The sequence below is a fragment of the Electrophorus electricus genome, chromosome 2, assembly GCF_041902795.1.
Source record: "Electrophorus electricus isolate QZ-2024a chromosome 2, ASM4190279v1, whole genome shotgun sequence".
Classification (NCBI taxonomy): domain Eukaryota; kingdom Metazoa; phylum Chordata; class Actinopteri; order Gymnotiformes; family Gymnotidae; genus Electrophorus; species Electrophorus electricus.
In genome coordinates, this window is record NC_137498.1 from 5727501 (window position 1) to 5754746 (window position 27246).

Consider the following 27246-nt stretch of genomic DNA (forward strand, 5'->3'; position numbering starts at 1 on the left):
TGAGGTGTGACATCTTAGAACAGGCCAGATGCTTGCGGACAGCCGAGTTTTATTTGTAGCGGATTAAGCAACAATTGTAAAGTGAAACAGGCAGGGTAATAGCCAGATATAAACACACCAGGGAATTGCTCAGTACATGCGATAGAACAGTGATAATACTTGAGAGGGAATTAATGGAACCAGAAAGAATAAATAGTTTAGCAAAGATGAGACATAGGAAACACTAGTAAACTGGTGATGAGGGAGTTGCAAACACAGACTGAGGGCGGTTGCGGTACATGAGGTTACTACGAAAACTGAACAGATGTGAACACCTCAAACCATGTAGTACCTTCCTGTTATTGACACTGGCTTGGGAGGCTGAAATTAAAAAAAACATATGACTCTGTTATAAATGAACGCTTTGAAAATGATACTGTATTGAAAGTGTTCTGGCCTGGTCCTTAAATAGAGTGTTTTATTTTGTTACTAATAAAATGTTGATTGATCTCTAATGCCACGCCAATCTACTAGTCAAAGAAAGATCAGACAATATATGTATAACTCTGTGATAGAGCGTCAGTGTGGAAGCACTAGAATTCTTTATATCAAGCCAGTGATCAAGTACCACATACAACACATGATACTGATCACATTATTGAAGTGCTCGTCTTTGTTCAGTTTTCCACCTCGCCTCCCTGAGTTTGTCTGTGTTTAGTGAGGGGTTTGCCATTGTGTCTATACAGGCAAAGGTCTGAGTAGGAACAATTCTAACAGAAATGGAAACTTATAGAGATGATCCAGTTAGATTCCCATTCCAATTAGATTCCCATTTGTCATGATCAGTCCCTTCCATGTTCCGTGTTTTCCATGTCTTGTGTTTTGTTCCGTTCCATAGTTTAATTTTGTCCTCACAGTGATTGTGTACACCTGTCCCTCATTTCTAAGTTCATGTATTTAAACCCTGCTGTGTGCCTTGGTCGTTGTTGTTTATTGTTTGTTCGTTCAGAGGTTTGACTGTTTGTTTCGTTTTGAATTAATGTTTGAATGTTTGATCCTTGTTTCTTTGTACTCCGTGTCTTTGTGTTTCCTAGTCCTTTGTGTTTTCCTAGCCTGCTTCCCTAGTTAGCCTTTGTCTGTTTTTGTTTTGTAATGTTTCCCAGTACTCTGCATGTCAGCTCTGTGACCCTGGACTGCTTTAATGACCCTGATTTTGGATTTTCCCCTATTAAATCTCGCTCCTCTTAGCACATGCGTCCGCCTCCTTACCGCGCAACGTTACACCATTCTCATCTTTTGGAAGGCTTAAGCGTCTGTCACATCTAACTGCCACATCACTCCTTTTTTGCCTGAGTGGAGCAAAATCCGGTGATTGTGGGCGGTCTTGATATTGTGTAATTTTGGAGGTAACATAAGCTAGGTGGTTAAGTTACTTGATATGTAATTGGAAAGTTGTTGGTTCAAACCCCACCCCTGCTAAGTAGCCACTGTTGGGCTCCAGGCACTCAATTATTCAAGTTGTACTTGGTTATAGTTGTAAGTTACTTTGGATGGAAGCATCAGTTAAGTCTAAATGTTCATTGTAATCAGCTTGTTGTTTTGAATATTTTAACATTCTGTTTTTAATGTTCGATCATTCATGATCACCCATCTAATTTTTACATTAGGCTACTTATGTTAGTTATGGGACAATGTTGTGCTAAGTTAACAATTACAATACAATACAATAGTCGCCTACAATAAAATACAATATTATAACTTGGAGTTCCAAATTTTAAAAAAAAAGTTTTTATCAACAGAACTGGGGGGGTCAAGCCTGTCACACACACACAGTTGATTGATACATGTTTATGTGTCATCACAGTAAAAGATCCAATACTGCCTCTTGCCTCATGATCTTAACACTGCCAGAATGCAATGTAGACAGAATAGGTAGGTTACATAAAGTATCCAGTCTCTGCACCACACATTTAGTAGGTTAAACCCAAAGTTAGGCTGACTGAATGGAAAAGCTGTGAGAAAGCAGGATATATTAGAACTAAGGAACCTAGTTACACATTTGAACATAACACATGCTAGGCTTTGCATAAGAGGATGCTCTTCATAATATAAATTGTAATTACAGGCTTAATTTGAAAGCAGATCATTTTTTTAAGTTTTATGTGCATTAAACCTTTGTCTTCACCTCTGCCCTTGGTTGTAGGTAAGTACGATGGGGTAAATAATTACATTAACAAAAACTCTAAATATGTCACTTGATATATCAACTTGACATCAGAGCTGACTGTCAAACTTTTGTGTATGTCTATTTGCAACTTGTCATAGCAGAGCATTACCTACTTTTCAAATCAAAAATCTAAAATAAGAACACATTAGTGATTTTGATCCAGCTGGTCCACCTACATTAATGATCTGCACACTGTGCAGTTTTCAGAATGATGAGCTGAAACCTGCCTAGGTGACAATTTACAGAGTAAGTGTGTTAAAGTAATGAAACTCTTACTTACACAGGACAAGATATTTTTACCATTTGGTAACACCAAACATGACTTAGCAATAAGTCTACAAGTAACTCAGACAACCAAGACTTTGCTAGTGTATACCTAAGAAAACCCTAGAGCTGGATTTATTGAGATATATTTATTCATACAAACATTATTACAGTTGGATTTGGATAAAAACAGTGTTTTACCTTTAATGGTGAGTTTGATGTTTTTATATTTCCACTGGTTAAAATAACACCTGTAGTCTCCCTCATCCTCTTCAGTCAGGTGTGATATGTGTAGAGAGAGATTTCCTGGAGAGTGAGCAGTACCCAGCTGAACTCTGTTTCTGTACTGTTCACTCTCATTGGAGATCACATCCCATGTGTTTCTGTTTGTGTTGTGTTTCTTCCAGGTGAAACTCTCAGGTTTGGTGTGTCCGTCAGTACAGGAGCAGGGCAGCAGTACTGAGTCTCCTGTGTAAGCAGTGATGTAGTCTGTCTTCTTATTCCCTACCAGTATGCAGCCTGCAGAAACACACATGATAAAGGCCTTCAGTATTAAACATGGCTGCACATGTAAATCTCAAATGGTTATTATTATATATGACATGCTTAACTATTATTATAATGTATGACATAATTATTACATATGACATACTTTAATGGTTATTATTATATATTATATACTAAATTGCTCCAGACCCAGTCTCCCAAAACTGGGAGACTGGGAGACTTTAACATAAATGTTAAAGGTAGGGTTTCAAGTCATACTTGCTCTGATGTCATCTACTGAATGTGTTGGAAGTTGAAGAAAACTGCTGTATACGGTCACAGGCGAGAATGGTTATTTGGAATTTGTTTTGAATCAATTGACAATGTTATTGGAAATCACCAAGAGATTTCCCAGTAGATGTCAGAATGATGTATGCATGGCCAACAAGTTTTTAAATGTTAGAAAATGTGCTGAGTGGGCCTTTAAGGTCAACAAAAGTCATATTTGTCATGAAATCATGTCTTTACTAATTTCTGTCTTTGGAATAGAGCAACAAAACAATAGATGAGTAAGTTTAATATGAGCTTTCCTTCACTACTTCTAATATCTGACTGAGAACCTACATCAAAGATTGAGGATGAATGTATATTCTAAAATCACATAATCTCACAAACCTCCATAGAATATGCTGTGGGGTGGCAGTGGTAGTGCAGTCGTTAAGGTAATTGGCTTGTCATCAGAAGGTTGCCAGTTCATGTCCTACCACTGCCAAGCTGCCACTGTTGTGCCCCTGAGCACAACCTTAACTCTCAAGTTATATTCAGACATAGTTATGTCACTTTGGATAAAAGTGTTGGCTAAATGCCATAAAAATATAGGTTTGATGAGCAACTAAACAATTTGTTACACCAATTTACATTAAATCATAAATGTACATCAAGATTATGAAATAAGCTTTGTATAATGTTAATGCCACACGCCTGCATATAAATGCATTCAATGTACCTGTACATCCAAGTAGAGAAAATGAAACACTCACCTTCAGTAATATGGAGCACAAGTAGCAGATAAAAACACACCTGCATTCTTATTGAATTCCACAACGCACTACACACTACAGCAGAAACAATGCTACACATCTTAACAGAACTAGTTTACTGAGTGCTCTGACAGCTGTACACACTACAGAGCTTCAGTGCTTCTGTGGTTCAGTCTTCGGAACTACAGGCTACATGTGAGAATCTCCACACTACTATGATCTGGAACTCTAGAACTCTCTCAGAAGAACTCCACTGAAAGGGACCACTCTGTAATGTCCACACAGCAGAGAGGAAGTTTGATCACATGCAGAAAAACGTCTTCCTCTTCTTCTCTCTTTCTCTTACATATGAGCACAAAAGTGCCTTCTGGGTGTCATCACATCCTTCCTCTTTCTTCTCTCTCAGCACATGATGTACTACACAATCAAACTGTAAGTGCACAGAAAAAAATGCACCCATGTGTGACAGAGAGATGGAATTTACAAATTGACAAAAAAATAATGTATTGCTTGATTTGATTTGACCCCCCCCCACATATATATATATATATATATATATATATTTATTTTATGTATTATTTATATCAAATATATATAAATATTATTATTATTATTATTATTATTATTATTATTATATGACTTTAAAAAAATCTTTAATTGTGAAATATTCAAGTGTTTAAAGTAAATAAAAATTACAAGTCTTAAACGATTACGTACCACCCAATCTTTAACGTCCGCTCCGCTCCACTGTCGGTCATGTACTGATACTCAAACACGTGTGTGGGTCTCGGTTGTGTGTCTCTCGCTCTCTCACTGACCCACTCACTCACTCACCCATCCCACTCTCTCCCATTGGCTGATTCTCTATCACCCCCACACTGCACACCCCGCCCATCTAATATAAATGGGGGGCGGGGGATCATGGACTCGCTGAAACATTACAGCCTGAAACGATGAGTATAGAAACAGGTCTAATATTCTATACTCCAACAATGAACTCATATTACGATGAAGTGGCTCTTACAGGTGAGAGTGGACCCTCTGAAACAAGCTTTTGTGAAAACATGAATAACAACGAAACCGATGGGTGCACCGATGCTGTGGGTCATTTGAGCTGTGATGGGAATCTGATGTATAGAATTGTTGATGAAGATATGAGAGAAAACTGTCACGGCTGTGCTATTGACCATCCTAGTCAGCGTCAGCACACATGCCTGTACAATCAAGATGAATCCTATTTCAGCCTCAACACACCTAAGATGATTAAAAAAAACTGTTCACACACTCTAATCAGAGCTTTGTGGCCGTGCGGCATTCAGATACCTCCATCCTCTAGCAAGATTCAGGCAATCGGTGAGGTAGTGGTAACCGACCTGCAGGAGGAACAGAACATCAAATCTGCTCTCAAAGAGTTCGTAGAAAAAAACCATAGCAGGTACACAACGACATCATGGACTACTGGAAGCTGCACGAAAACCTGAAGGAAAAAAACATAGCGTGTGCAGGGAGCAGGTACACGATGACGTCGTGGACTACTGGAAGCTGCACGAAAACCTGAACCCTGGTACTCGATCCAAATGGGAAATCTCTTCGACACCCACTCCGGTCCTTCACATGAGAAAGAGTGCTGAGGATGAAGTTGATTATGCTGTTCTGTAAAACCCTTGAATCAGAACCATAAACGTTACCGATAAGATCAAATCCGTATATAATTTGGAAAAGATAATGTGTGCAGTACATGAGTCTGACATTCAGTGGAGTTCTCTAGTATCAGAAGCCATTAATACATGTTATCCTTTACATATGTATATGTAATGTTATTTCTCATATGTTTAAAAACCCAGATGAATGTAAAAATGGGCATATATTATATTCACCTATGTAATAGATGTATGTGTTTTGAAACTAAGTAATGATGAAAAGGTTGATGTATATAAAACCTTTGATTGCATGCTTTCATTTTTAATTGAACGTAACGTAAACATAACCTCTTTTGCTGAAAAGATGCTAATAAAACCATAATCCATTCTAGCACTCTCTTCATTGTGTTTCAAACATTTCGCCATGACTGAACATCTGCTGAAAAATATTTACTACACTCCTTCAAACCCGGGATCCTATGGAGGGGTCGAGAGTCTGCAAAGGTCCGTGGTGGATGAAAGCGGTAAACGGGTTGGTGATAAGGAAATAAAAAACTGGTTAGCAGCTCAGGATGCATACACACTACACAAACCAATCTGTGTAAAATTTAAAAGAAACAGAGTCATTGTAAAAAACATAGATGAACAATGGCAGGCCAATTTGGTGGACATGACCAACATAACGGGAACATGAAAGTTATGCTAACGTGTATAGATATACTTTCCAAGTATGCTTGGGTACGCGTGATGAAAAACAAAACAGGTGCCGAGGTTACCAAAGCCTTTGTATCGATTCTAAAATAAGGCAGAGTTCCTAAAAAACTTCAGCCTGATGAAGGGAAATAATTTTTTAATAAAAGTTTCAAAACATTAATAAAAAAAAACATAACGTCAATCACTTTGCTACCGGGACGGGACAAAAAGATTAAAGTTTAGAGCCGGCGAGACCGTCAGAATTTCACGATTAAAAAGACATTGTGAGAAAGGGTACGAGCAGAACTTTACGGATGAATATTTGAATATTTTACCGTTTCTGAATGTCTAAGGAGAGACCCTCCCATATCAAATTACAGAATTTCGATGGGGAAAATGTAGATGGGACCTTTTATGAACAGGAGCTGCAAAATATTTTAGTGGGAAAAGATAAAGCCTTTAAAATAGGAAAAATTATATCTGAAAAAAACTAGGAACCGATAAAAGATGTGCTTGATCAGGTGGGTTGGGTGGCCCAGTAAAATTAACTCCTGGATTCCGGCCGAGGACGTCCTTAACATTGTGAAAGGTTAAAAGGTGGGGTGCTAAATCAAAATTAAATTATAATCCAATCACCATGGAAGAGAGCGGATTCTACGTACCCCGATAATAAGATTTCTTGCTACACAACCAAATTTCTGAAGCCTATAGAGTTGGTGGATGGGAGGTCGCACTCACCGAGGTACAATACCCACACACGGTACTCGCTGAAGGAGCTGGACATGGGAAGTGTCTTTTTTGTTAAACTCTCTGCAGAAGGAGAAAATGGTATGGTATTTACATGTCTTCTGAACCATGGGTATTATAATAGTATAGAACATCTGGTTAAGGAAATGAATAAGGAGATAAAAAGTTTATCTCTTGATCTAACAACCCGTGAAACACAAAATTCGCACATTCACACATTCTGGGGCTGGATCATAAACCTCTCACGTGACGAGCCAGAAGCACCATTCCCTGCCGACATTCACGCGGGGTTTTACACCATGTTCATATACACGGATATTATACAATATCAGAGAGTAGGGGACTGTTATATTTCCTTTGCTGAGATGTGTACATATAACTGGGAAGAACAATTAAATCATCACTTTAATGTATGACAGGCCACACTGCGTACCTGTTAGCAAATCTCTCATAAGCGATATTACCATACATTTTTTCAGGATAAACTTTTACTGAACGGCGTTGATCTGAAAATTAAAATGGTGAGGAGTAAAGATGAGTTTTGTCTAATGAAAGAAGGAGCCGGCGATTACGTTATAAAAATACTCATGGCTTCTCTGTTTGTGAAAAAAGTGTCTGTTTCACCAGCTGTTAAATTAGGTCACGCATTGGCTCTTTTAAGCGCCACCGCCAAATACCCCATCGACAGAGTTTGTATGAAAACCTTCAGTTTACCATCCGGGAGTCGTGTGTGCACCCAAGAAAACCTCTTCCTCGGACTGCTCCCTAAAACTCTTATTATTGGGATGCTTGACAATGAGGCTTACAGTGGAGCCTACCATAAAAATCCTTTTAATTGTGGCCACAAATGAAAGTCCTCCCACTGCACGTGGATGGCCAAACCACATGCCTGGCGGGAGGCGAGCGTTCCGTGACAGTGAGTAGCTTCTCATTTGTTAAACAACCATGTGGAAAGACACGTCCTGTGGTCGTGGAAAAGATGTTAAAACCCAGTGACAGAGCAGTGCAAGAACAGGTGACTCGAGCACTAGATAATGCTTCATATCAAAAAGTCAAAGATGAATGCTCATTGGTGGTGTGATTTTGTGCAGTAATACATTTAATCTGTTTTGTGAAAATAAGATAAGGCATTAAAAAACAAAAGTACTAAATCAGCGAAGGTTTAACAAGGATACACATTGTCACTGATGCAAAATGCCTCCGTCACAGTATCCCTACTGTATTTCTTTCTCAGTAGCTCCACCTAGTGGAGAATTTAGTGCTGGGTAACCTTGAATGAGTATGTGCAAATACAAATACAAAATTTTTATAATCCATTCATATTTTAATAAAACTGATGAAGATCTTAAACTGAACTGCTGGCCGAGCCAAAGACTGCCAGATGGAGTTTTTTTTTTTTAATTTTTTTATAAAGAATCTAAAGTCATCTAGTCAACTGACCAGACAAACCGTTACACTGATAGAATTCAGCTGGTTACTGCTCCAGGAAATTTCTCTCTGTTCATATCTGGTCTGACTAAAGAGGACTGGAGACAGTACAGGTGTAGCATCAGCAGTCATCATCTTATAGAGGTCAAACTCCAAGTAACAGGTAAACCAACCTCTTGTATATTTATAGTATGCATGAAATGTTGACTACCCTTAGTGACTGGTCTGTACCAATAACTATTGTACTATGAATAAAAATACAGTCAACTAGACAAATATGGAATGCTATTCTCATCTAAAATATGAATCTGAACCCACTGATGCAACACTAATAGATCACAGACCTGAAACACTCAGAAATAAAATATGACGTTCTGTTTGTGCTTTATTTTAATCTCCCCATATTTAGTCCAAGGTGCCTGGGTCATGTGGTCAGAAACTGACCAGTGATAAAATAGTGGATCTCTAACACAAAACATTCATGGCAACAGATAGGCTGTACTTTCTAACTGTACTAGGTGTTTCTATTAGAGTATAAACACCCTGGAATTGTGGCTGACATGAGGCATATAAAGACATTTAGATTTCAGCTCTGGTTGTTTGAGCACCAAGTTTCAAGAATCATTGAGAAAATACACTGCCTGAACAAAAAAAAGGTCACACACTCTAATATTTCATTGGGTCACCTTTAGCTTTGATTACGGCATGTGTTCGCTGTGACATCATTTCCACAAGCAAGTCACAACATTTATTTCTGTCCAGAGTTGCATCAATTTTTCCCAAAGATCTTGTATTGATGATGGGAGATTTGGACCACTGTGCAAAGTCTTCTCCAGCACATCCCAAAAATTCTCAATGGGGTTCAGGTCTGGACTCTGTGGTGGCCAATCCATGTGTGAAAATGATGTCTCATGCTGGTGAACCACTCTTTCACAGTTTGAGCCTGATGAATCCTGGCATTGTCATCTTAGAATATGCCCATGCCATCAGGGAAGAAAAAAAATCCATTGATGGAATAACCTGGTCATTCAGTATATTCAGATAGTCAACTGACCTCATTCTTTTGGCACATAACGTTGTTGAACCTAGACCTGACCAACTGCAGCAACCCCAGATCATAGCACTGCCCCCATAGGCTTATACGGTAGGCACTAGGCACGATGCATCATTTCAGCCGCCTCTCTTCTTATCCTGATGCACCCATCACTCTGGAACAGGGTAAATCTGGACTCATCAGACCAAATGACCTTCTTCCATTGCTCCAGAGTCCAATATTTATGCTCCCTAGCAAATTGAAGCCATTTTTGCTGGTTAGCATCACTGACAAGTGGTTTTCTTAAGGCTACACAGCTGTTTAGTCCCAATCCCTTGAGTTCACTTCGCATTGTGCATGTGTAAATGCTCCTACTTTCACTATTAAACATATCTCTGAGTTCTACTGTTGTTTTTCTATGATTTGATTTCACCACACGTTTAAGTGATCGCCGAGCACGATCATTCAAGATTTCTTTCTGACCACATTCCTTCTTCGAAGATGATGTTTCCCCGCTGTCCTTTCACTTTTTAATAAGGCATTGGCCAGTTCTTAACCTCATTCTAGTAGTTTCAGCATCTCCTTAGATGTTTTCTCTGCTTGATGTATGCCAATAATTTGACACTTCTGAAACAGATTAACATTACAGATGAGTGCAGCACATCAGAGCGATCCTGGAGAAACGCTGGCATGTGAACTCATGCAGGATTTATGCTTAAAGAGCAGCTCTGACCCAGACAGAGTGAGACACTGAAGCTTCAAATCAGAACCTTTAACCCTTTAATCCTTTAAATCATGTACTCAAAGTAGACTACAAAATCTTTTTTAAATAATGCTATAAGGTATTACAAGTGCCCATAAAGACTTGATGGATGCAAAATGTTCTGAACATTCATAATGCGTTAAGTGCTTTGTGTGTAAGGTCTTCCCTTTTCTTATTTATAATGTGCTATGTCTATTTATAATCACTTAATCATGTAAATTGCCTTTTACTTTAAATTATTAATTCCTAATTTAATTTTGCATTGTATTATTTAAATTGTTCAACTTTCATTTATTTTCATTTTTCATTTTTGCAAATAAGATGATAGATCTCAGGATGAAATAAGCTTTATTATTCATTCTATTCCCTGTAAAGCTGTTTATAAACTGGGTTTAAGAAAGTGCTGTACAAGTTTACAGTTTACAGTTTTTGTGCACAGTTTACATTTTCTGACTACCATATTTGTATAAGTGGGTTCATTGTAAATCTGCAAGTGATTTGAACTACACTAATGTTATAACTCTAATTCTTGGTTTGCCCAGATAAACACTTCCTGCGTCCTGCCTCCTTCCTGGGGTTGGTGAACCTTTGTTAGGAAAGCTGTCATGGTACGGCCCCTCCCCCCAAACGTGTGTGTGTGTGTGTGTGTGTGTGTGTGTGTGTGTGTGTGTGTTTATCCGTATGGCTATGCCCTCCCTGTGTTTCACACCTGCTCCTTATTGTGTGTCATTAGTATGCATGTATATAAGTCTTGTGTCTGAGTATAAGTGTTGTTGATGTTTAAACCCGGTTAGCCTGCTAACCACTTAGATGTCTTTTGTGTATCACAATAAATGTTTGTTGTGTGTAACATGACTCTTCCTCACATCCTGCTTTACCTCCTCGCATCACAAAAGCAGGCCTTAAAAAACTGAGCTCTGCAGCCATCACTTGTTGAAGCAGTGTGAACTGAAACTGTGACTAACAGCTCAAAGAAAACTAATCATTCACCATTCTATGAATTTCACAAAACAACTCTCAGGTCTGCTGTGTGGTTCAGTGCAGGAAAAGGGCGGCAGCTGTACTGAGTCTCCTACATGTGCTCGGATATGTAATGTTCTTCTACTCTTTACCAGAGTGCAGCCTGCAGAAACATATAAATTAAACAGTAAATTAAGGTAATCAGGATAATCCTTTTGAAGCTTTATTGTGTATTTAAAATTAAGTCACAAAATGCAGGAGTGATCAATGATTATTTGTGAAACAAACATTGAATCAAATTCTGATGAGAGGAAAGATGAGAAAGACTCACCGACTCACACATAAATGTACAGTTTCATATAAAATGTAGTTTCATATCACTCAGCATTAAGAGAGAATTTCACACTCACCTTCAGTGAGATGAAGCACAGTGAAGAGAAAACACAAACTGAAAACACCACTGACCTCCCAGCACACACTGACAACTCTACACCCAGAACTCCACCACCACTGTGGACACACACTGACTCCAGAACTCTCTCAGCAGTACTTCAGTCCAACAGACCCTAATGTCCACCCAGCAGAGAGGAACTGGGAACAAATGAGCTTGGCCAGACCTCTTCTGTTCTTTAATGTTCTCATCAGCAGTTTCACAAAACCAAACACATTATTGTTTATTTAATGTTTATTTAATGACATTTTGCACTATATTGGACTGTTTGCACTTGTGTAGCATGTTGTCTGTTGCACTGTTGTTTTTATGTTGCACCATGGTCCTGGAGGAACATTGTCTCGTTTTTGTTGTGTACTTGTATATAGCTGAAATGACAATAAAACCTCTTGAACTTGCTACGTGGGTCCTGAGAAGACTTGCTGTTACTCTGTTATAACTTCACTTCACAGCGCACACACCCACTCTGACCCAGCTGCTGTCCCTGTGAAATGCACATGCATGGTGTGGCCACAGGGTGGAGCTGTTTCCTGCACAAACCTGTTTCCTACTCACACTGTGTTTTCTGTTTAGACTGACAGACTAGAAAGCACACGCAGGCTTTCGCTGGTAGTTCATAAACATGATTTGCTAGGGGTTCACACATTTTTCCCAAATTTCCAAATACAAATATTGTCATTATTGTCAAAGTACAAAAATGATGCAATGTTTGCAGACCTCAAAAATGCAAATAAAACAAGTTTACATTAATTTTTAAATAACAATAATAAAAATAATAATTCCAAAATCAATATTTAGTGGAATAACCCTGATTTTTCAACCACCAGTCTCTCATTGCTCATTAAATTAGATTAAACAAGAGGTGATGACCCAGTCAGAACCTCATTAATTATATATGAACATGTTTGTGAGTGTGTGTGTGTGTGTGTGTGTGTGTGTGTGTGTGTGTGTGTGTGTGTGTGTGTGTGTTTCTAAGTGTGTGACCAAAAACATTTTTTGCAAAGTCACCTTTTGTGAATAAAACAAAGTGGAGATATAATTAAATCTCACAAGCATTCTCACTAAGAAACACTGCATTCTCACTAAGAAACAGTCCCTAATTTACACACTCTCGTACCTGGACATGCCTAATAATTTAGTCTCTCTTTCTGCCGAAGTACACCTACCCCTGATGTCATGATGTTATTGAGCCTACACCCGTCTCAGCTGCCATGGCTCCTCCCTCCACCCCCTGATGTCCCTTGCTGTAGCCCACCACACCTCCACCCCAGCCAACTACTTGATGGACGTTGATGGACGTTCTCTTGCGGGATGGGTTTCGGACACGTGCACTCCATCGGGACAAGACTAGGACATCTAGAAAACTGGACTAGACATTAATTGCTTATTTTTAAAATTTTATTATTAGTTTTTTACTTTTGTCTTAAAATTGTTATTATTGTGGTGACTGTTGTCGGTCAGAGGAGGATGGGCCCCACCTTTGAGTCTTGGTTCCTCTCAAGGTTTCTTTTTCATGCTCTAGGGAGTTTTTCCTTGCCACTGGGGGCTTGGACTCGGACATTTGTAACACTGCTTTGTGACAATTTCTGTTTTAAAAAGCGCTACATAAATAAATTTGATTTGATTTATTATGATACACCATTCAAAAATGTCATATTCATGTGACACTCTGTTTAGGAAGTTGCAGTTATATGGACTTAATCCCCCTGTGCTGCTGAACGGATGGCTTTAATGCAGCTAGTGAGTCATTAATATGTCAACAAAAGAATAAATAAATGAATTGAACATTTAATATCAGTCTGTTCAGAGTATGACACACCTGAGTGTGTGCTGCGTTCCCAATGCCTTTACAGATTACAGCGGAGTATCTCATTTCTTGATAATCCTGCGGAAACCCAAACGCTTGGTTAAATGAAGAAAGCTGCTGAGGTCATTAGAGTGGAAGTAATGTCTGTGCATATGGAGTGATATGCAGTGTTAGCTCAGTGGTTAAGGTACTCAGCTAGTAATTAGAAAGCTGCCAGTTGCCACTGTTGGGCCTCTGTGCAAGGCCCTTAATCCTCAATCGCTTAAATTGTATTCAATTATAACTGTAAGTTGCTTTGGATAAAAGTGTGAGTTAAATGTTGTAAATGTTATATATTGGCTTTCTGTATTTCTGAACTATTTCTGATTGCTTAATTCTGTTTTGTGCCCCTCCTGGATTTGTCTGCCTGGATATTTTGTCTCTCTGGATTTCAACCTGGGCTTTAGTTCCTCTCTGTGATGCTCCCTGGCTCTGTTTATCCTATAGTACTGGTTCTGATCCTTGCCTGAGTTTGACTGTGTTGGATTATCCTTTTCTGATTAAAATCACATTTCATTTTATCCTTGAGCATCTAGCTTTCTCTGAAACATCAGTGTCACTGGAGTGAATGTGACATTGTTCCTCAGAATCCCTGCTGAGTTAATTAGTGAATTACTGATTAAACCATGAAGTTCAGAGATGGATCACAGTAGAACTTAAAGCCCATGAATCTCAACAAGTAGCATGGTCGTGTGTGTGTGTGTGTGTGTGGGCTGTCCAGCCTTCCTGATCAAGTGTGTAGTGACCAAGAGCTGAATCATACACAGAATAACCAAGTGAGGAATAAATAAACAAATAAACAAGTGAGCACATTTCCACTCATTACTAATAACCACCTGAGAAATAAATATAACTTCTTCAGATATTATATATACATATATGAAGAAGATTCCAAATTCCACATCCTGAAAAGCACCTTACTTGTAAGAGATATTCTTCACACTCCATTTAGGCATCACTGTTTGGTGCAACAGGACAAAAGCAACAAACACATCTGGCACATCTGGGTGATGCTGTTGAATGTGCATGTTCATGTGTTTTAGCACACACACCCTACAACACCAACACACTGTCCTCGTCCACCACTCAGGTCACTGGGAAACTTTCCCACACAGGTGATTTGAAAGAAACAGGTCATAGTGTTAATGATTCAGTAAATGTCACTAACGTGCTTGAGCTACATTTAGCCTAGCATGTTGCTAACTTGCTAATAGATTACATCTTAAGGTTTGGAGTGGAAATCGCAGATGTGAAGTTTGATTCCACATTATGTTCATCAGCCTTCACACTTAGGCTACCGTGTACTCTCCGTATGACTACATACAGTGAACTGTAATGTGTATGGGGTGATTTGGGATGAAAACCATTACACTCCTAATATTTATATTTTAATATAACTATATAGGTAATAATGTCATATAAAGCTGTAGGAAGCCAACTGCCTCAGCTACAACAGCAAAATAAATTCACTTTGCAGAACCTTTTCAACGCAGCTTTACTGCCCTAAGCAACCACCTGCTATGACCAGCCTACATATGAACCCTTCCCCCCAAGAACTGGACCAGAGTCGCCTGTTTGGGATAAAAGGTGATTTTCACATTTGGTGTTTTTGCTCGAGTCTGAGTGAGACTGTTTCCATGTCACTGATCTGGTTTCACACTGTGTACAATTCTGCAGAACCATCTGCTCTACTTTGGAGTTCAACCCCGGTCCTAAAGAGAAAGTAACAGACAGTGACATCCAACTGCTGTCAGTGAACTGCACCACACACACCTTCATGATGTATGTGGTCATCAGTGGGTATAAACAGAAACCACAACTCTCTGTCCTGCTTTGGCTCTTTATTTATGAAACAGCAATAGACTCTCACAGTGGAAGTGATGCGTACAGACAAGGGACGGCATTTGACTATAAAATGACCTGCTTAACATAAAAATGTGCTACAATTTAAAGATTAAATATCCAAAAATGCTTCAACAGAGATACATAAATAAAATGAAAAAATGCTGAAAAAATCCATAATATAATAAAACATAATAAATTGTTTTTATTATTGTACAGACATATGATACTTGTAGGAAATGATACTTGTAGGAGTCACAATTATAGTTGCAGACTGAGAAAATTTTAATTGACGTTTACAGCGTTTAACATTTAGATTTAGCAGTTAGCCTCCTTTCCCAAGTAGAAGATGAAATCAAGAGGAATAAAACCCAAGTACTCTGGTTCTTGGAGTGGCTACACTGTAATGTTATCAGTCTTAGTCCTGCCCCTGTCACTGTTAGTCCTCCCCCTACAATTCCTAACTTATGCCAGTCTGAAACCACACCTGAAATAACTAATTAGCAGTTAATTAGCAATTACCAATAGATACAGCAAATTATACAAAGACAGCACTGAAACCAAGACAGAAGAACATAACAGTTCATTGGCTCCCATACAATAAAAGAGTGCGTGTGTGTGTGTGTGTGTGTGTGTGTGTGTGTGTGTGTGTGTGTGTGTGTGTGTGTGTGTGTGTGTGTGTTCAGGTTTGTTAATTTAGTTTGATATTGACATATTCTGTATTATCTCCATTATCCATTGCTCTGGGTGCTGGTCTGGTGGTGTTTATATGGGCTACAGTAGAATATATCACATCATCCTGCAGAAAATATCACAATTACAAAATATTAGCACACATACATATAGAATAATGCACACACTGTTGAGTGGATTAATACAAGTGTTAATACAATAAATGTATTGTATTGCAGAGGTGTTAATTGTAATATACATTTAATCCATAAATGCACATGTAAATATAATTTATGCAAGCGTGTGTGTAATCTGTTTTATACATTCACAAACATTTAAACACTCACCAGCCACTTTAATAAAGACCTGCAGTCTGTAATTTAATATGTGCACATGTCTTACAGGTGTGCACCACTGTTTAGTGTGTGACCACAGGAGCACTGCTGAATGGATCCTACCTGGATGGTAGACCACTCTCAACAAACAAGTGTCTCTGCAGTGGTAGTGTCTTTAGGGCATGGATGAGTGTGTAACAAGAAAAGCAGTGTGTCTGAAGTTTATACACAAGCCTGAGGAACTGCACACAGGTATATAATGCAGCTAGCAGATAACGATGTAGTGTAAAGGTGATCCTAATAAAGTGGCTGAGGAGAGTAACCACATACATACATCACCTGCCCTTTTTAATACAAATGATAAATGTGTGTTGATCAATTTTTCTTTAGTTAATGAGTGCTTACTGAAAAGATCTTGAAAACTAGTCAGACCAAAATGAATTTTTCCAGTACGCAAAATATACCCAGATGACGTACTGCTATGGCGAAATAATCCAGTACGTGACCAGGCCTGTCTCCGTGGTGTACTGCATCTCATCATGCAACGGTGGTGGTAAATCACAAGTGGGTAGAACTTCATACGTTCGCGTGACCTCTTAGTATGGTTTGTGTTTTTTTACACACTGGATATTATGCATTATACTACTACAGGGAACAGTAAACAGTATACCGTATATAATGAGTCTAGTATGCAGCATACAGTATGTAGTAAGCTATTTTGTATATAGCCCAAAGGTTTCTTGCCTCATGTCGGTGTTACATGAAGGGATTGGCCAGCAATTACATTATTTTCCTTTTCCCCGGATGGCCGAGACATGTTTTGCTCCTTTAGTTTAAAACAAAAGCTGCTAATGTTACTAACAAACTCTGGAAGCCAACAGCAACAGCAGGTAACAGTCGTTGTAATTAAGTTGGACACTGGAGGTCAACAGCAACCCAAGTATAACCTTAGTACATAATGGTCTTCATACATAAGTTAGATCACTACATGTCCACAAAGCTTTCTTAACCTGCTCAAACCTCATCCCGATTGTAGTGACGAGTTTATTCACTTTTCTAGTTCACAGTGAGTCATACTGCACATTGACTAGTCTGTGAGACCTTTATTAAGATCTGGATGCAGTTTGAGCTGGTTGAGAGTCATCTGTGGGCATGTATTTATGAAGGTTAGATTTGGGTTGCTGATGACCTCCAATGTTTGTTAGCAAACTTAAACAGAATTGCACTCAAAATAATTTTGTCTAAGGGGAAAAATAATGTAAATTAGACTTTTCACCTAAATACTCCTTTAAATGCCTGAGCTGTCTATTAAAAATATTTCCCCTCTGGTGCTCTGAAACAGACACTACAGGTAACAAAAGCGTTACTGCATGTCACGTGGTCATCACTAGTTAAAGGCCAGCAGACAACTACTGTTAGCTAGTAGGTAGTGAATAGTCAAATAAAAAAGAAATACAATTAAAAAACTTTAGTCGACTTTAGTTTTTTAGCACTGATTCAGGCACAATTTAGGTACTTGCTCAATTTTAAAAGTATTGTTTTAGCAATGACATCAGAAAAAATCCAAATGATACACAATCCTACTTGCAGAAACTACGAAACCTGACATATGCCGTTTATCAGTCAGCAGATTCATTTTCCAGACTGTTTGTTCACACCTTTTTATATGGTATGTCACAGAGACGTGTATCTACATGGCTGTTTCTTCTGTGCATGTTGTTCATGGATTCTAATAAAATGACACCTTTTTGATAAACCATTTTGCATGACGCTGATATGACCTGTTAGGATGTTTATCTCCTGTCCCTCTCATCCCTCTAACCTTTCTGGCACTTTTCTACTACTTTGGTTGATTCAGAAGTTACGTCTGAGTGCAGTGAGGTGTCTAAAAAGGCCCAGTAGCATAAAGGTACTGCTATAGAGCAGGTGATCATAATAAAGTAATCATCAAGCATATAGTGTACACACACACACACACACACACACACACACGCACACACACATGCAATGCTTAACATCTCTAGCTGCAACAGTCATAAGTGAATGACTGCTGAAAAGCCACTGGTAAACTACAGCACATTAGGCAAATAAAACTACTCTGTGAAACTACAGAATATTAAACAATTAACTGCTCTGCTAAACTACAGCATATTAGATGATGTCATACTGTCTGTCATAATTTAGTAATCAGAATCGACTGTGTGCACTGCAGTAAAGACTGTAGTGAAGTTCTCTGTGCACACAAGAATAAGGCCCTTAAAGTTTTTCCATACTTTCAGAAACACATGACCTCTCACCAGTACCTGCATGACTTTCACTGGGTCTTAACATGCAGAAACTAATCACTAATCCAAGCTCTCACACTGTAGAACAGATCTGTGCACTGAATCAGAGTTCACTGATATTATAACATGGATGTGTGACACCCACCTGTGTCTGCTGATCTCTCCTCTGTCCTGTTTGTCCCTCTCTGCTCATCGTCTGTTCACGTCTCTGAACTACAAAATTAACTCAGTGTGAGATGGACAGATATTTATTTATTTATTTATATACAGGTTTTATTATCAAGAGCATCTCACATGTTTATCAGTATGTGTGCTCTCTGGGAAGCAAACCCATGACAGTGTGTTATCAGCACTGTGCACTACCTGTCTACCAGGTGATCAGAGGTCTCTATTACTGGATAATATTGTACAGAGAACTTCACACTGAGACCTGTTATAATTGTCTGTGAACTTGAATAGGAGTGTGTTTGCGTGTGTGTGTGTGTGTGTGTGTGTGTGTGTGTGTGTGTGTGTGTGTATACCTCTGCATCTCCAGCAGATGACTCCTCCTAATCCCATCAACAGCAGTAAACCCCCCGCACCAGATAAAATGACATGACGTGTGTATACTGGAGAATTGTCTGCATTTCCTGCATGTGGGAATGTAGGAAGCAGAATTAAAATTTGATGTATTATTTGTCACTTTTAATATTATAGTGTATGATTTTTATAACAAGCATTCAATATAATTTTTTTTTTGGCACAAAAACAAAGAGGATGGAGCATGAATGAGTCTCTGTATCTCTACAATCTGAAATTACAAATTTTGGCATTATACTTGATTGAGAGTTGACAATATTGATATTGATTAATATTGATAATATTATTAGTAATTAATAAAAGTTGACATTATCAATGTCATTAAGACTACATTTGTAGTCCGTTAACCATTTTCAGATGTTATTGTAGTAGTAGGTTTAGAATGAAGCTGTTGGACTTGTTTTGTCAGTGTGCGCTGGAGTTCCAGGCATTTGTTAGAGTCTCTCTCTCTCTCTCTCTCTCTCTCTCTCTCTCTCTCTCTCTCTCTCTCTCTCTCTCTCTCTCTCTCTCTCCAGGCATAGCCGCCCACTTCACCTCCTGTGTAACATCTCTGTTGTACTGGAACTGACAATCTTTCATTCTTGTCCTACCTATCCCAGTGTCTGCCTTTGTCTGTCCCCATTCCTGTCTTTGTAACTGTCCCAATCCCAGCTGTGGTTCGGGTTCCTGTTATCCCATATCCCGTGCTCCTACTCTCAGCCGGGCTCCCATCCATCCCGCTGCCCAAGCTGGAACCCAGTCATCTCCTGTCCAGCCTGCTGTCAGGTCTCTGGTTGTGGTACAAAGTCCTGTTTCCACCCCTCACCCGATGGACTTTCCCCTGTTTTTCCTCCTTTCCCACCTGTCCTTGTCCAGGTTCTCCAGACCCTGCTGTGTGATGCCGGGCTCGGGCTCCCTTGTCAACTGTTATGCACGTCAGGAACCCCGTGTTAAGGGGGGTGTGGGTGCTACTGTAACACCCCTCACCACCATCACACAGGAGCCCCGTGTTAAGGGGGGTGTGGGTGCTACTGTAACACCCCTCACCACCATCACACAGGAGCCCCGTGTTAAGGAGGGTGTGGGTGCTACTGTAACACCTCTCACCACCATCCTCCTCCCCATGTGTTCCTTTGTTTGTTTTTGTTCCTCCACATGCTTTGTGTTGTTCATGCCCTCACACAGGGGTCCTGTGTTTCCCCTTTCACTTACCCCCGTCGCCTGGGTCTAGTCTCACCCTCATTATTTACCCTATAAAGCCCAATCCTGTACAACCACTAATGTCAGTTATTTTGCCTTAATCGCTTGTATGACATTGTGTATGCAACATTAGCACAGTACGTTCACGTGCGCTTTCATTTTCATTAAAAACAAAAACGCATCAAACCAGGCTAAGTCACGCTTGCATCCTGCCCCACACTCGTTAAACCAATGCGTGTTACCTCCATTGGAAGTGGATGGACTGAATGTCTTCTAACCTGTTGGAGACGTCATTGTAGTAGCAGGTTTAGTTGAAGCTGTTGGACTTGTTGTGTCAGTGTCCACTGGAGGAGAATTTACAGGTTTATATGGAGCCTCTGCAAGATTAGAAAAGTGTGATCAGTTATGAGTAATGAGGGTTCAGGGCTGTTATGTATTTAACATGTTTAGATTTTGTACTACAGAACTGATGTATGTACAGTTTGGCCAAGCAGACGTGTTCACTCCTCTGTGTGTCAGTGGTGGTGATATGTTGGCTACGTCTGAAGCTGCAGGGCTCTGTAGGTGCAGTGTGTCCTTCAGTCATTTTCTGAATGAATGAATTAGGGACTTCTGAGTCAAGTCTCTCTCTCTCTCTCTCTCTCTCTCTCTCTCTCTCTCTCTCTCTCTCTCTCTCTCTCTCTCTCTCTCTCTCTCTCAGTGCATTTCAGTTCAGTAAGTTTTATTGGCATGAGCATATACAACTATAGTATTGTAGTATTGCCAAAGCAGTATTATAACATGAACATTACACAACATTACAACCTTTGCAATTATGGAAATTAAGAATTCTGTTATGATAAAGAACTTGAAGAGAAACTGTAATTGGTCTGAAATAATAATAATTAGAAGTAAAAGGGAAGAAGTGAAAAGAAAGGAAAATGAATAAATAATAATGATGGAAAATAATAAATAGTTAATAATAATAATAATAATAATAATAATAATAATAATAAATAGTTAATAATAAATAGTTAATAATAATAAATAGTTAGGTAACTTTTATAAACTGGGTAATATAGTCTGTTTGTGTGTGTGTGTGTGTGTGTTTGGGTGGGTTAATCACTGTCCCTCATCTTATGGCAGGCAGATATGTATCACGCAGCTAAAGCGCTGCTTTCCTTCTTTTCGCCCAGTAGGATGGGCAGTTTGTCAGTGTTAGACAGACACTTAAAGTTGGGGTGGATCGTCTCAAATTTTGTAAAGTAAATTTGCCGTATTTGGATGAATTTTTCACATTCAGTGAGGAAGTGCAGCTCTGTCTCTACAGTATCATATTTACATTGCTGACAGAGTCTCTGTTCTCTGGGCAGCCATGACATTTATATCGGCTGGTCTGGACGGCCAGGCTGTGTTCTCTGAGTCTGGACTTTGTCAACGTGGTTCTGTGTTTAATGTCAGTCACTGTGTACAGGTCGTCTGCTACAGTGTACTGACGTTTTAGGGCCAGATAACATTGCATTTTGCTTTGTGCTTGTGTTTGTGTTCCAGTGGGTGATGTAGTTTAGTTTGTGAAGTGTAATAATTTGGTTTGGTCTGATTGTTTGTACTTCAGACTGGTCCTGATGTGTTAGTGTTAGTGTGTGTTAATGAACTCAGTGTCAGCACCAGCTGTGAGAGGAGACTCTTCTCTCTGCTCTTATTTTTTTTTCCTTTCTCTCTCTCCCTCTCTGTTTCCCTCCTTCTCTCTCTCGCTGCTTCCCTCCTTCTCTCTCTCTTTATGCAATAGTTTATGCTCCATCACATTTGATAAATATGAATGGTTGAGAAAAATCTTGTATTTGTAGAGTCAGTGGTTCTAGCCCATCTGGTCTATTACACAGTTAGTGTTAACCATCCTCCAACTCCAGTCATGATCAGTGTCTGACCACTGAAACACTGCTGGCTGGATATCTTTCACTGTCAGAACACTCTCAGCCTACCAGTAGCACTGAATCCAGTAACACTGCTGTACCTGACTAATATCTGAGGATAATGTGGTCCACATGTTATGTACATAAATATGTAATGGTGTTTCTCTACTTTTAAATGTCCTGTTTTTGAATTTTAGTAATATCTGATGTATGTGTGTCTAATAAAGTGTGTGGTGAATGTATTTATATTACATTTATTTGTATGTTTAAAAAGTAAGTTCATGGTGGAGAGACTAAATCGACTTATGAGGTTTTCATTGATATTAGGAATGTGGTTGCTAATAATGTTTTACCTGAAATATAAAGTCTTATGTATGTGTATTCTTTGTCTTTAATATAACACCTGTAGTCTCCCTCATCCTCTTCAGTCAGGTGTGATATGAATAGAGAGAGATTTCCTGGAGAGTGAACAGTACCCAGCTGAACTCTGTTTCTATACTGTTCACTCTCACTGGAGATCACATCCCATGAGTTTCTGTTTGTGTTGCGTTTCCTCCAGGTGAAATTCTCAGGTTTGGCGTGTGGGTCAGTACAGGAGCAGGGCAGCAGTACTGAGTCTCCTGTGTATGCAGTGATGACGTCTGTCCTCAGATTCCCTACCAACATGCAGCCTGCAGAAACACACAGGATAAAGGCCTTCACTATTAAACATGGCTGCACATGTACATGTAAAATGGCTGTTATTACATATGACATACTCCATTATTATTATATATGACATACTCCATTATTATTATTATATATGACATACTTAATTATTATTGTATATCACATACTCCATTATTATTATATATGACATACTTAACTATTATATATGGCATACTTCATTGTTCCAGGTCCAGTCACCTGATGGTACTGATGGTACCAGCCAACTGATGATGGTACTGGAAATCACTAAGAGATTTCCCAGTAGATGTTGGTATGATGGATACATGACCATCAAGTTATAAGATGTAAATGTCTGATTATATATTGTCTCTCTCCCTCCCTCCTTCTCTCTCTCCCCCTCTGCCCACCCTCGCTCCCTCCCTCCCTCCTTCTCTCCTTCTCTCTCCATCCCTCATTCTCTCTCTATTTCTTCCTTTCTCTCTCTCTTTCCTTCCCTCCTCTCTCTCTCCCTCTTTCTTTTTCTCCCCCTCTCTCTAGAGCAAATGAGAACAGTAGTAACTAAATAAGGAAACTAAACAAGTTGTGTGTAATATGGGTATATAACTGACTAGAACCTAAACAGGACAGAAGACAAGAGTCATTAACTACAGGTATGAAATACAAATACAAACAGAAGATGTAACTAGAAACAGACAGAAGTAGAACTGCAGATCCTGCTGCTGGATAGATTTTTTGTTTTATGTAGTACAGTAGTTATTGATACAGACCAGTCGCTATATGCAGTACGGCCCACTGAGTGCAGTTGAAATGATTTTTTGTTTTGTAACCACGCCCCCATGATGGCACACACCTGCCCCTGGTTTAATGTTGTGTGTGTCTGTGTGTAGTTAAACCCCTGTTGGTGTGTGCATTAGTGTTGGTCATTGTTTGTGTTGCTAGTCCTACGTGTATTCATGTTAAACGTATATGTTTGTGTTGCCGTCGTTAGTGTTCCTGCAGTGTTACATGTATTCGTGTTATCCGTTTATATTGTGTGAGTGCCGTCGTCGTAAGCGTTAAGTATCAATAAATGTGTGTCAAAGTCGAGGGAGTCTGTGCGTCCTGCTCCGCGCCCTGCGGCACTCCAGCTGTTACAGCAATCAAGTGGCACATACAACAAATGCTACAGATTCTTAAAGTGCTGATGTTTGTTCAGTTTTCCACCTGATCTCACTGAGTTTGTCTGTGTGTCTAGTGAGGGGTCTGGTGTTGTCTGTACAGGCAAAGGTCTGAGTAACAGAAATGATCCAGTTAGATTCCCATTCTAATTAGATTTCCATTCCCATCATGTATGAAGACTTAAGCGTCGGTCACATCTAACTGCCACCTCGCTCATGTTTTCACATGGGTGGAGCAAAATGAGGGGATTATGGGCGGTCTTGGTATTGTGTAATTTTGGGGAACGTAGTCCTTCAGAAAACAGCTAACACTACTTGTGACATTGTTTTAATAATTAGTATAAGAATAGCAGCTGCTTTTCTTTCAGAAAGAAGCAAGTAAAGCTCTTGCCCCTTCAAGTGAATGAGGTTTTTCACCAGGCAGATTTTTCTCGTGTTCGGTGTGAAAGATTATTTATACTGCAGATTTAGTGTCTGATGCTGCCTTTAAATTGAACCTAAATAAGATGCCTTAGCAGGCAGCATATGTCAGAGGGAGAACAGTGATCACACATTTATTTAAGAGTCTTGGATCTGGAAGCATATTGGTCATTATTTCCATAGACATTCCAGAAAATTCTAATCTAAAGCCTCAACCCAAGCAGCTACAAAATTAAGATAAAAAAAAGAGCAAAATTACAAGACTTTGTACATAAATGCTTCATGAACTACAAATTCCATAATGCCCTCATACAGGTAGCTGAGATATGTGTACACTGAGAGAGACTGAGCTACAGCGTCATTTGTCATGGCATACTATGTCATTTCAACCAAGAAAATTGTAACATATTTATATGTGTAGGCCAAACTCTCAACTATGAAGTCTTGTTCTTGTTTGCCCCAACTGCTGTGGTCATCTGTGGTCTCTTGCAGAGATATTGTTATTCATCAATTGTTATTCAGGACAGTAAATCACTCTACCAGCTGTGGGTTCCTCTCGGATGTGCTATGACAGGGATGCTGCTCGTATGTGGTCACTCTTTGATTAGTCAGTGTTGGACAAACTCTGCTGTTGATCAATCAAGATAAGACTAAAGAAATTCTGAACCATAAGGAGTTAATTCTGGAGCAGAGCTGAGAGTGGAGCTGGAGCAGAGTTGGTGGACTGAAGACGTACATTTGGAGAAATCTCTCCCTTGGGCTTGTGCTCTCTCTCTCTCCCTCTCTCTCTGTCATACTCTCTCTCAGTCACATTCTATTTCTGTCTCTCCTTCTCGCTCTCTTTTTTCTGCCTGGATGCCCCAGCAGACATGCTCTACTGTTCCTGGCCTGGCCACCCACTTCACCTTCTTTAACCCCTTGCTACATTGAACTCATGAAGCTCGGCTCTCCGTGTAGTATTTGTAATGAGACTGATGGAGTCCAGACACTCGCAGATGATGTTAATCACTTGATAATTTATTAAGAGAGAGGAAGTCCAAAGCTGTAGTCAAAATTCTCTGCACTGGTGGATTGAGAATGAGTGAAGAGCCAGCTATATTTTTCTATATATTTAGACTGCTGACATCAGTTTCCTGTAAAGTATCCAATCTTTGCACTGCACATTTAGTAGGTCAAATCCTATGTTAGGTTGACAGAACCGCTGACAAAGCAGGATGTATTAAGACAGGAATTTTAGAAAGGTGGTTATGCATATTCTCATAACACATTAGACAATGCAGTAGAGCATTCTCTTCAGAATATAAATTGTAATTACAGGAATAATTTGGAATCAGATACATTTTGTAGTTTTATGTGCATTAAACCTTTGCCTGCACCTCTGCCTTTGGTTGTAGGTAAGTGGGACAGGGGTAAATAATTACAGTAACAGAAGCTCCAAATATGTCGCTTGTAATGTGAAGCTAACATCAACATTGACTAAATCAACTTTTATGACTGTTTGTTTACGCCCATTTGCAACTTGTCATAGCAAAGCCTTGCTTCTTATTTTAGATGTTTTAAATCAAAAATCTAAAATAAGAACACATTAGTGATTTTGATCCAGCTGGTCCACCAACATTACTGATTTGCACACTGTGCAGTTTTCAACACGATAATGTAACGCAGAGGCAGAGGCAGACAGGACTTGATGCATGTAAATGAAAGTTCTTCATTTGCAAAATAGGTAGACACAACGGCAAAATTAACAAAATGATGCAAACTAAGCACTGACTAAATGGAACACCAAAAGGAGAAAAATGATACAGGAACTGTGCAGAAACAATAAAATTGTGATGTAACATTTGATACTAAGACATCGAAGCTTGTATCACACTGTGTACTGAAGCTTGTATCAGTTACTATTACCACTAAAGTTAATATTACCATTAATAGTACCACTAAAGTTACTAACAACACGTGACTAATGACGGTCGAAGCTTTAGACATCACTGAAGCACAGGATGAGGGTGAGACTGTTTCATAAGTTTGGCACTGTCCTATAACTTGGAAGCTTTTTCTTTTTACTAAAAAAAACAAATGGAAATGCTAATTATAGAAGTCAAAAGTGAGAGTAAACGTTTCATAACGCCAACCTGTTGTCTTTTACATAAAAGGGAAACAATGAATTTAGACAAATAATTTCAGAATTTAATTACTAAACATCATTACTGATCATCCATTTTTTTTAATGACATATGAAGGCGGCGGAGTGTTGTAATAGTTTCTAATGCTGCGCAGTTTTGAATATATGGCTGCTATAATTTCTGAGAACTACCAGGTGTCACTGTTTTGTCACCAGCTTTCAATGCTCCAATGCTTCGAATCCTTCAGCAGTACAATAAGGAAGAACCTCAAACGCTTCACAGGACTTCGTCTGCACATCATTACCAAGAAGGAAGTTAAACAGTAAACACTAGAATAACGAGCAGGCTAATAACGTTACCAAACAACAATAATCTCACGGGAGGACGAGAGAGCGCACATTCAAAGACCCACAGCCAAGACGATAAAACAAGGGATATTTATACAAAGATTAACGAATGCAAACTAGACAAAGATGAAAACAGTGACAGGAAAACCAAACGAGGGGTCGGAACAGAAAAACCAAAACAAAGAAGCA

General features: G+C 39.2%; 2 protein-coding genes across 5 annotated transcripts in view; one reads left to right on the plus strand and one right to left on the minus strand.

Annotated features, from left to right (window-relative positions):
* The window catches only part of LOC145647166 (uncharacterized), a 10568-nt gene extending 5770 nt beyond the window's left edge, over window positions 1–4798 (minus strand). For 2 of the 3 annotated variants that reach the window (XM_081695459.1, XM_081695457.1), the window contains exons 1-3: window positions 4714–4798; window positions 3997–4426; window positions 2672–2989 (exon numbers count right to left, since the gene is read on the minus strand). In XM_081695459.1, the coding sequence (XP_081551585.1) occupies window positions 2672–2989; window positions 3997–4096 (418 nt within the window). In that variant the 5' untranslated portion in view covers window positions 4097–4426; window positions 4714–4798. The other variant, XM_081695458.1, reaches the window with a different exon arrangement.
* LOC145659978 (uncharacterized) overlaps window positions 1–27246 on the plus strand; it is a 134919-nt gene that overhangs the window by 78781 nt on the left and 28892 nt on the right. The window lies entirely within an intron of this gene.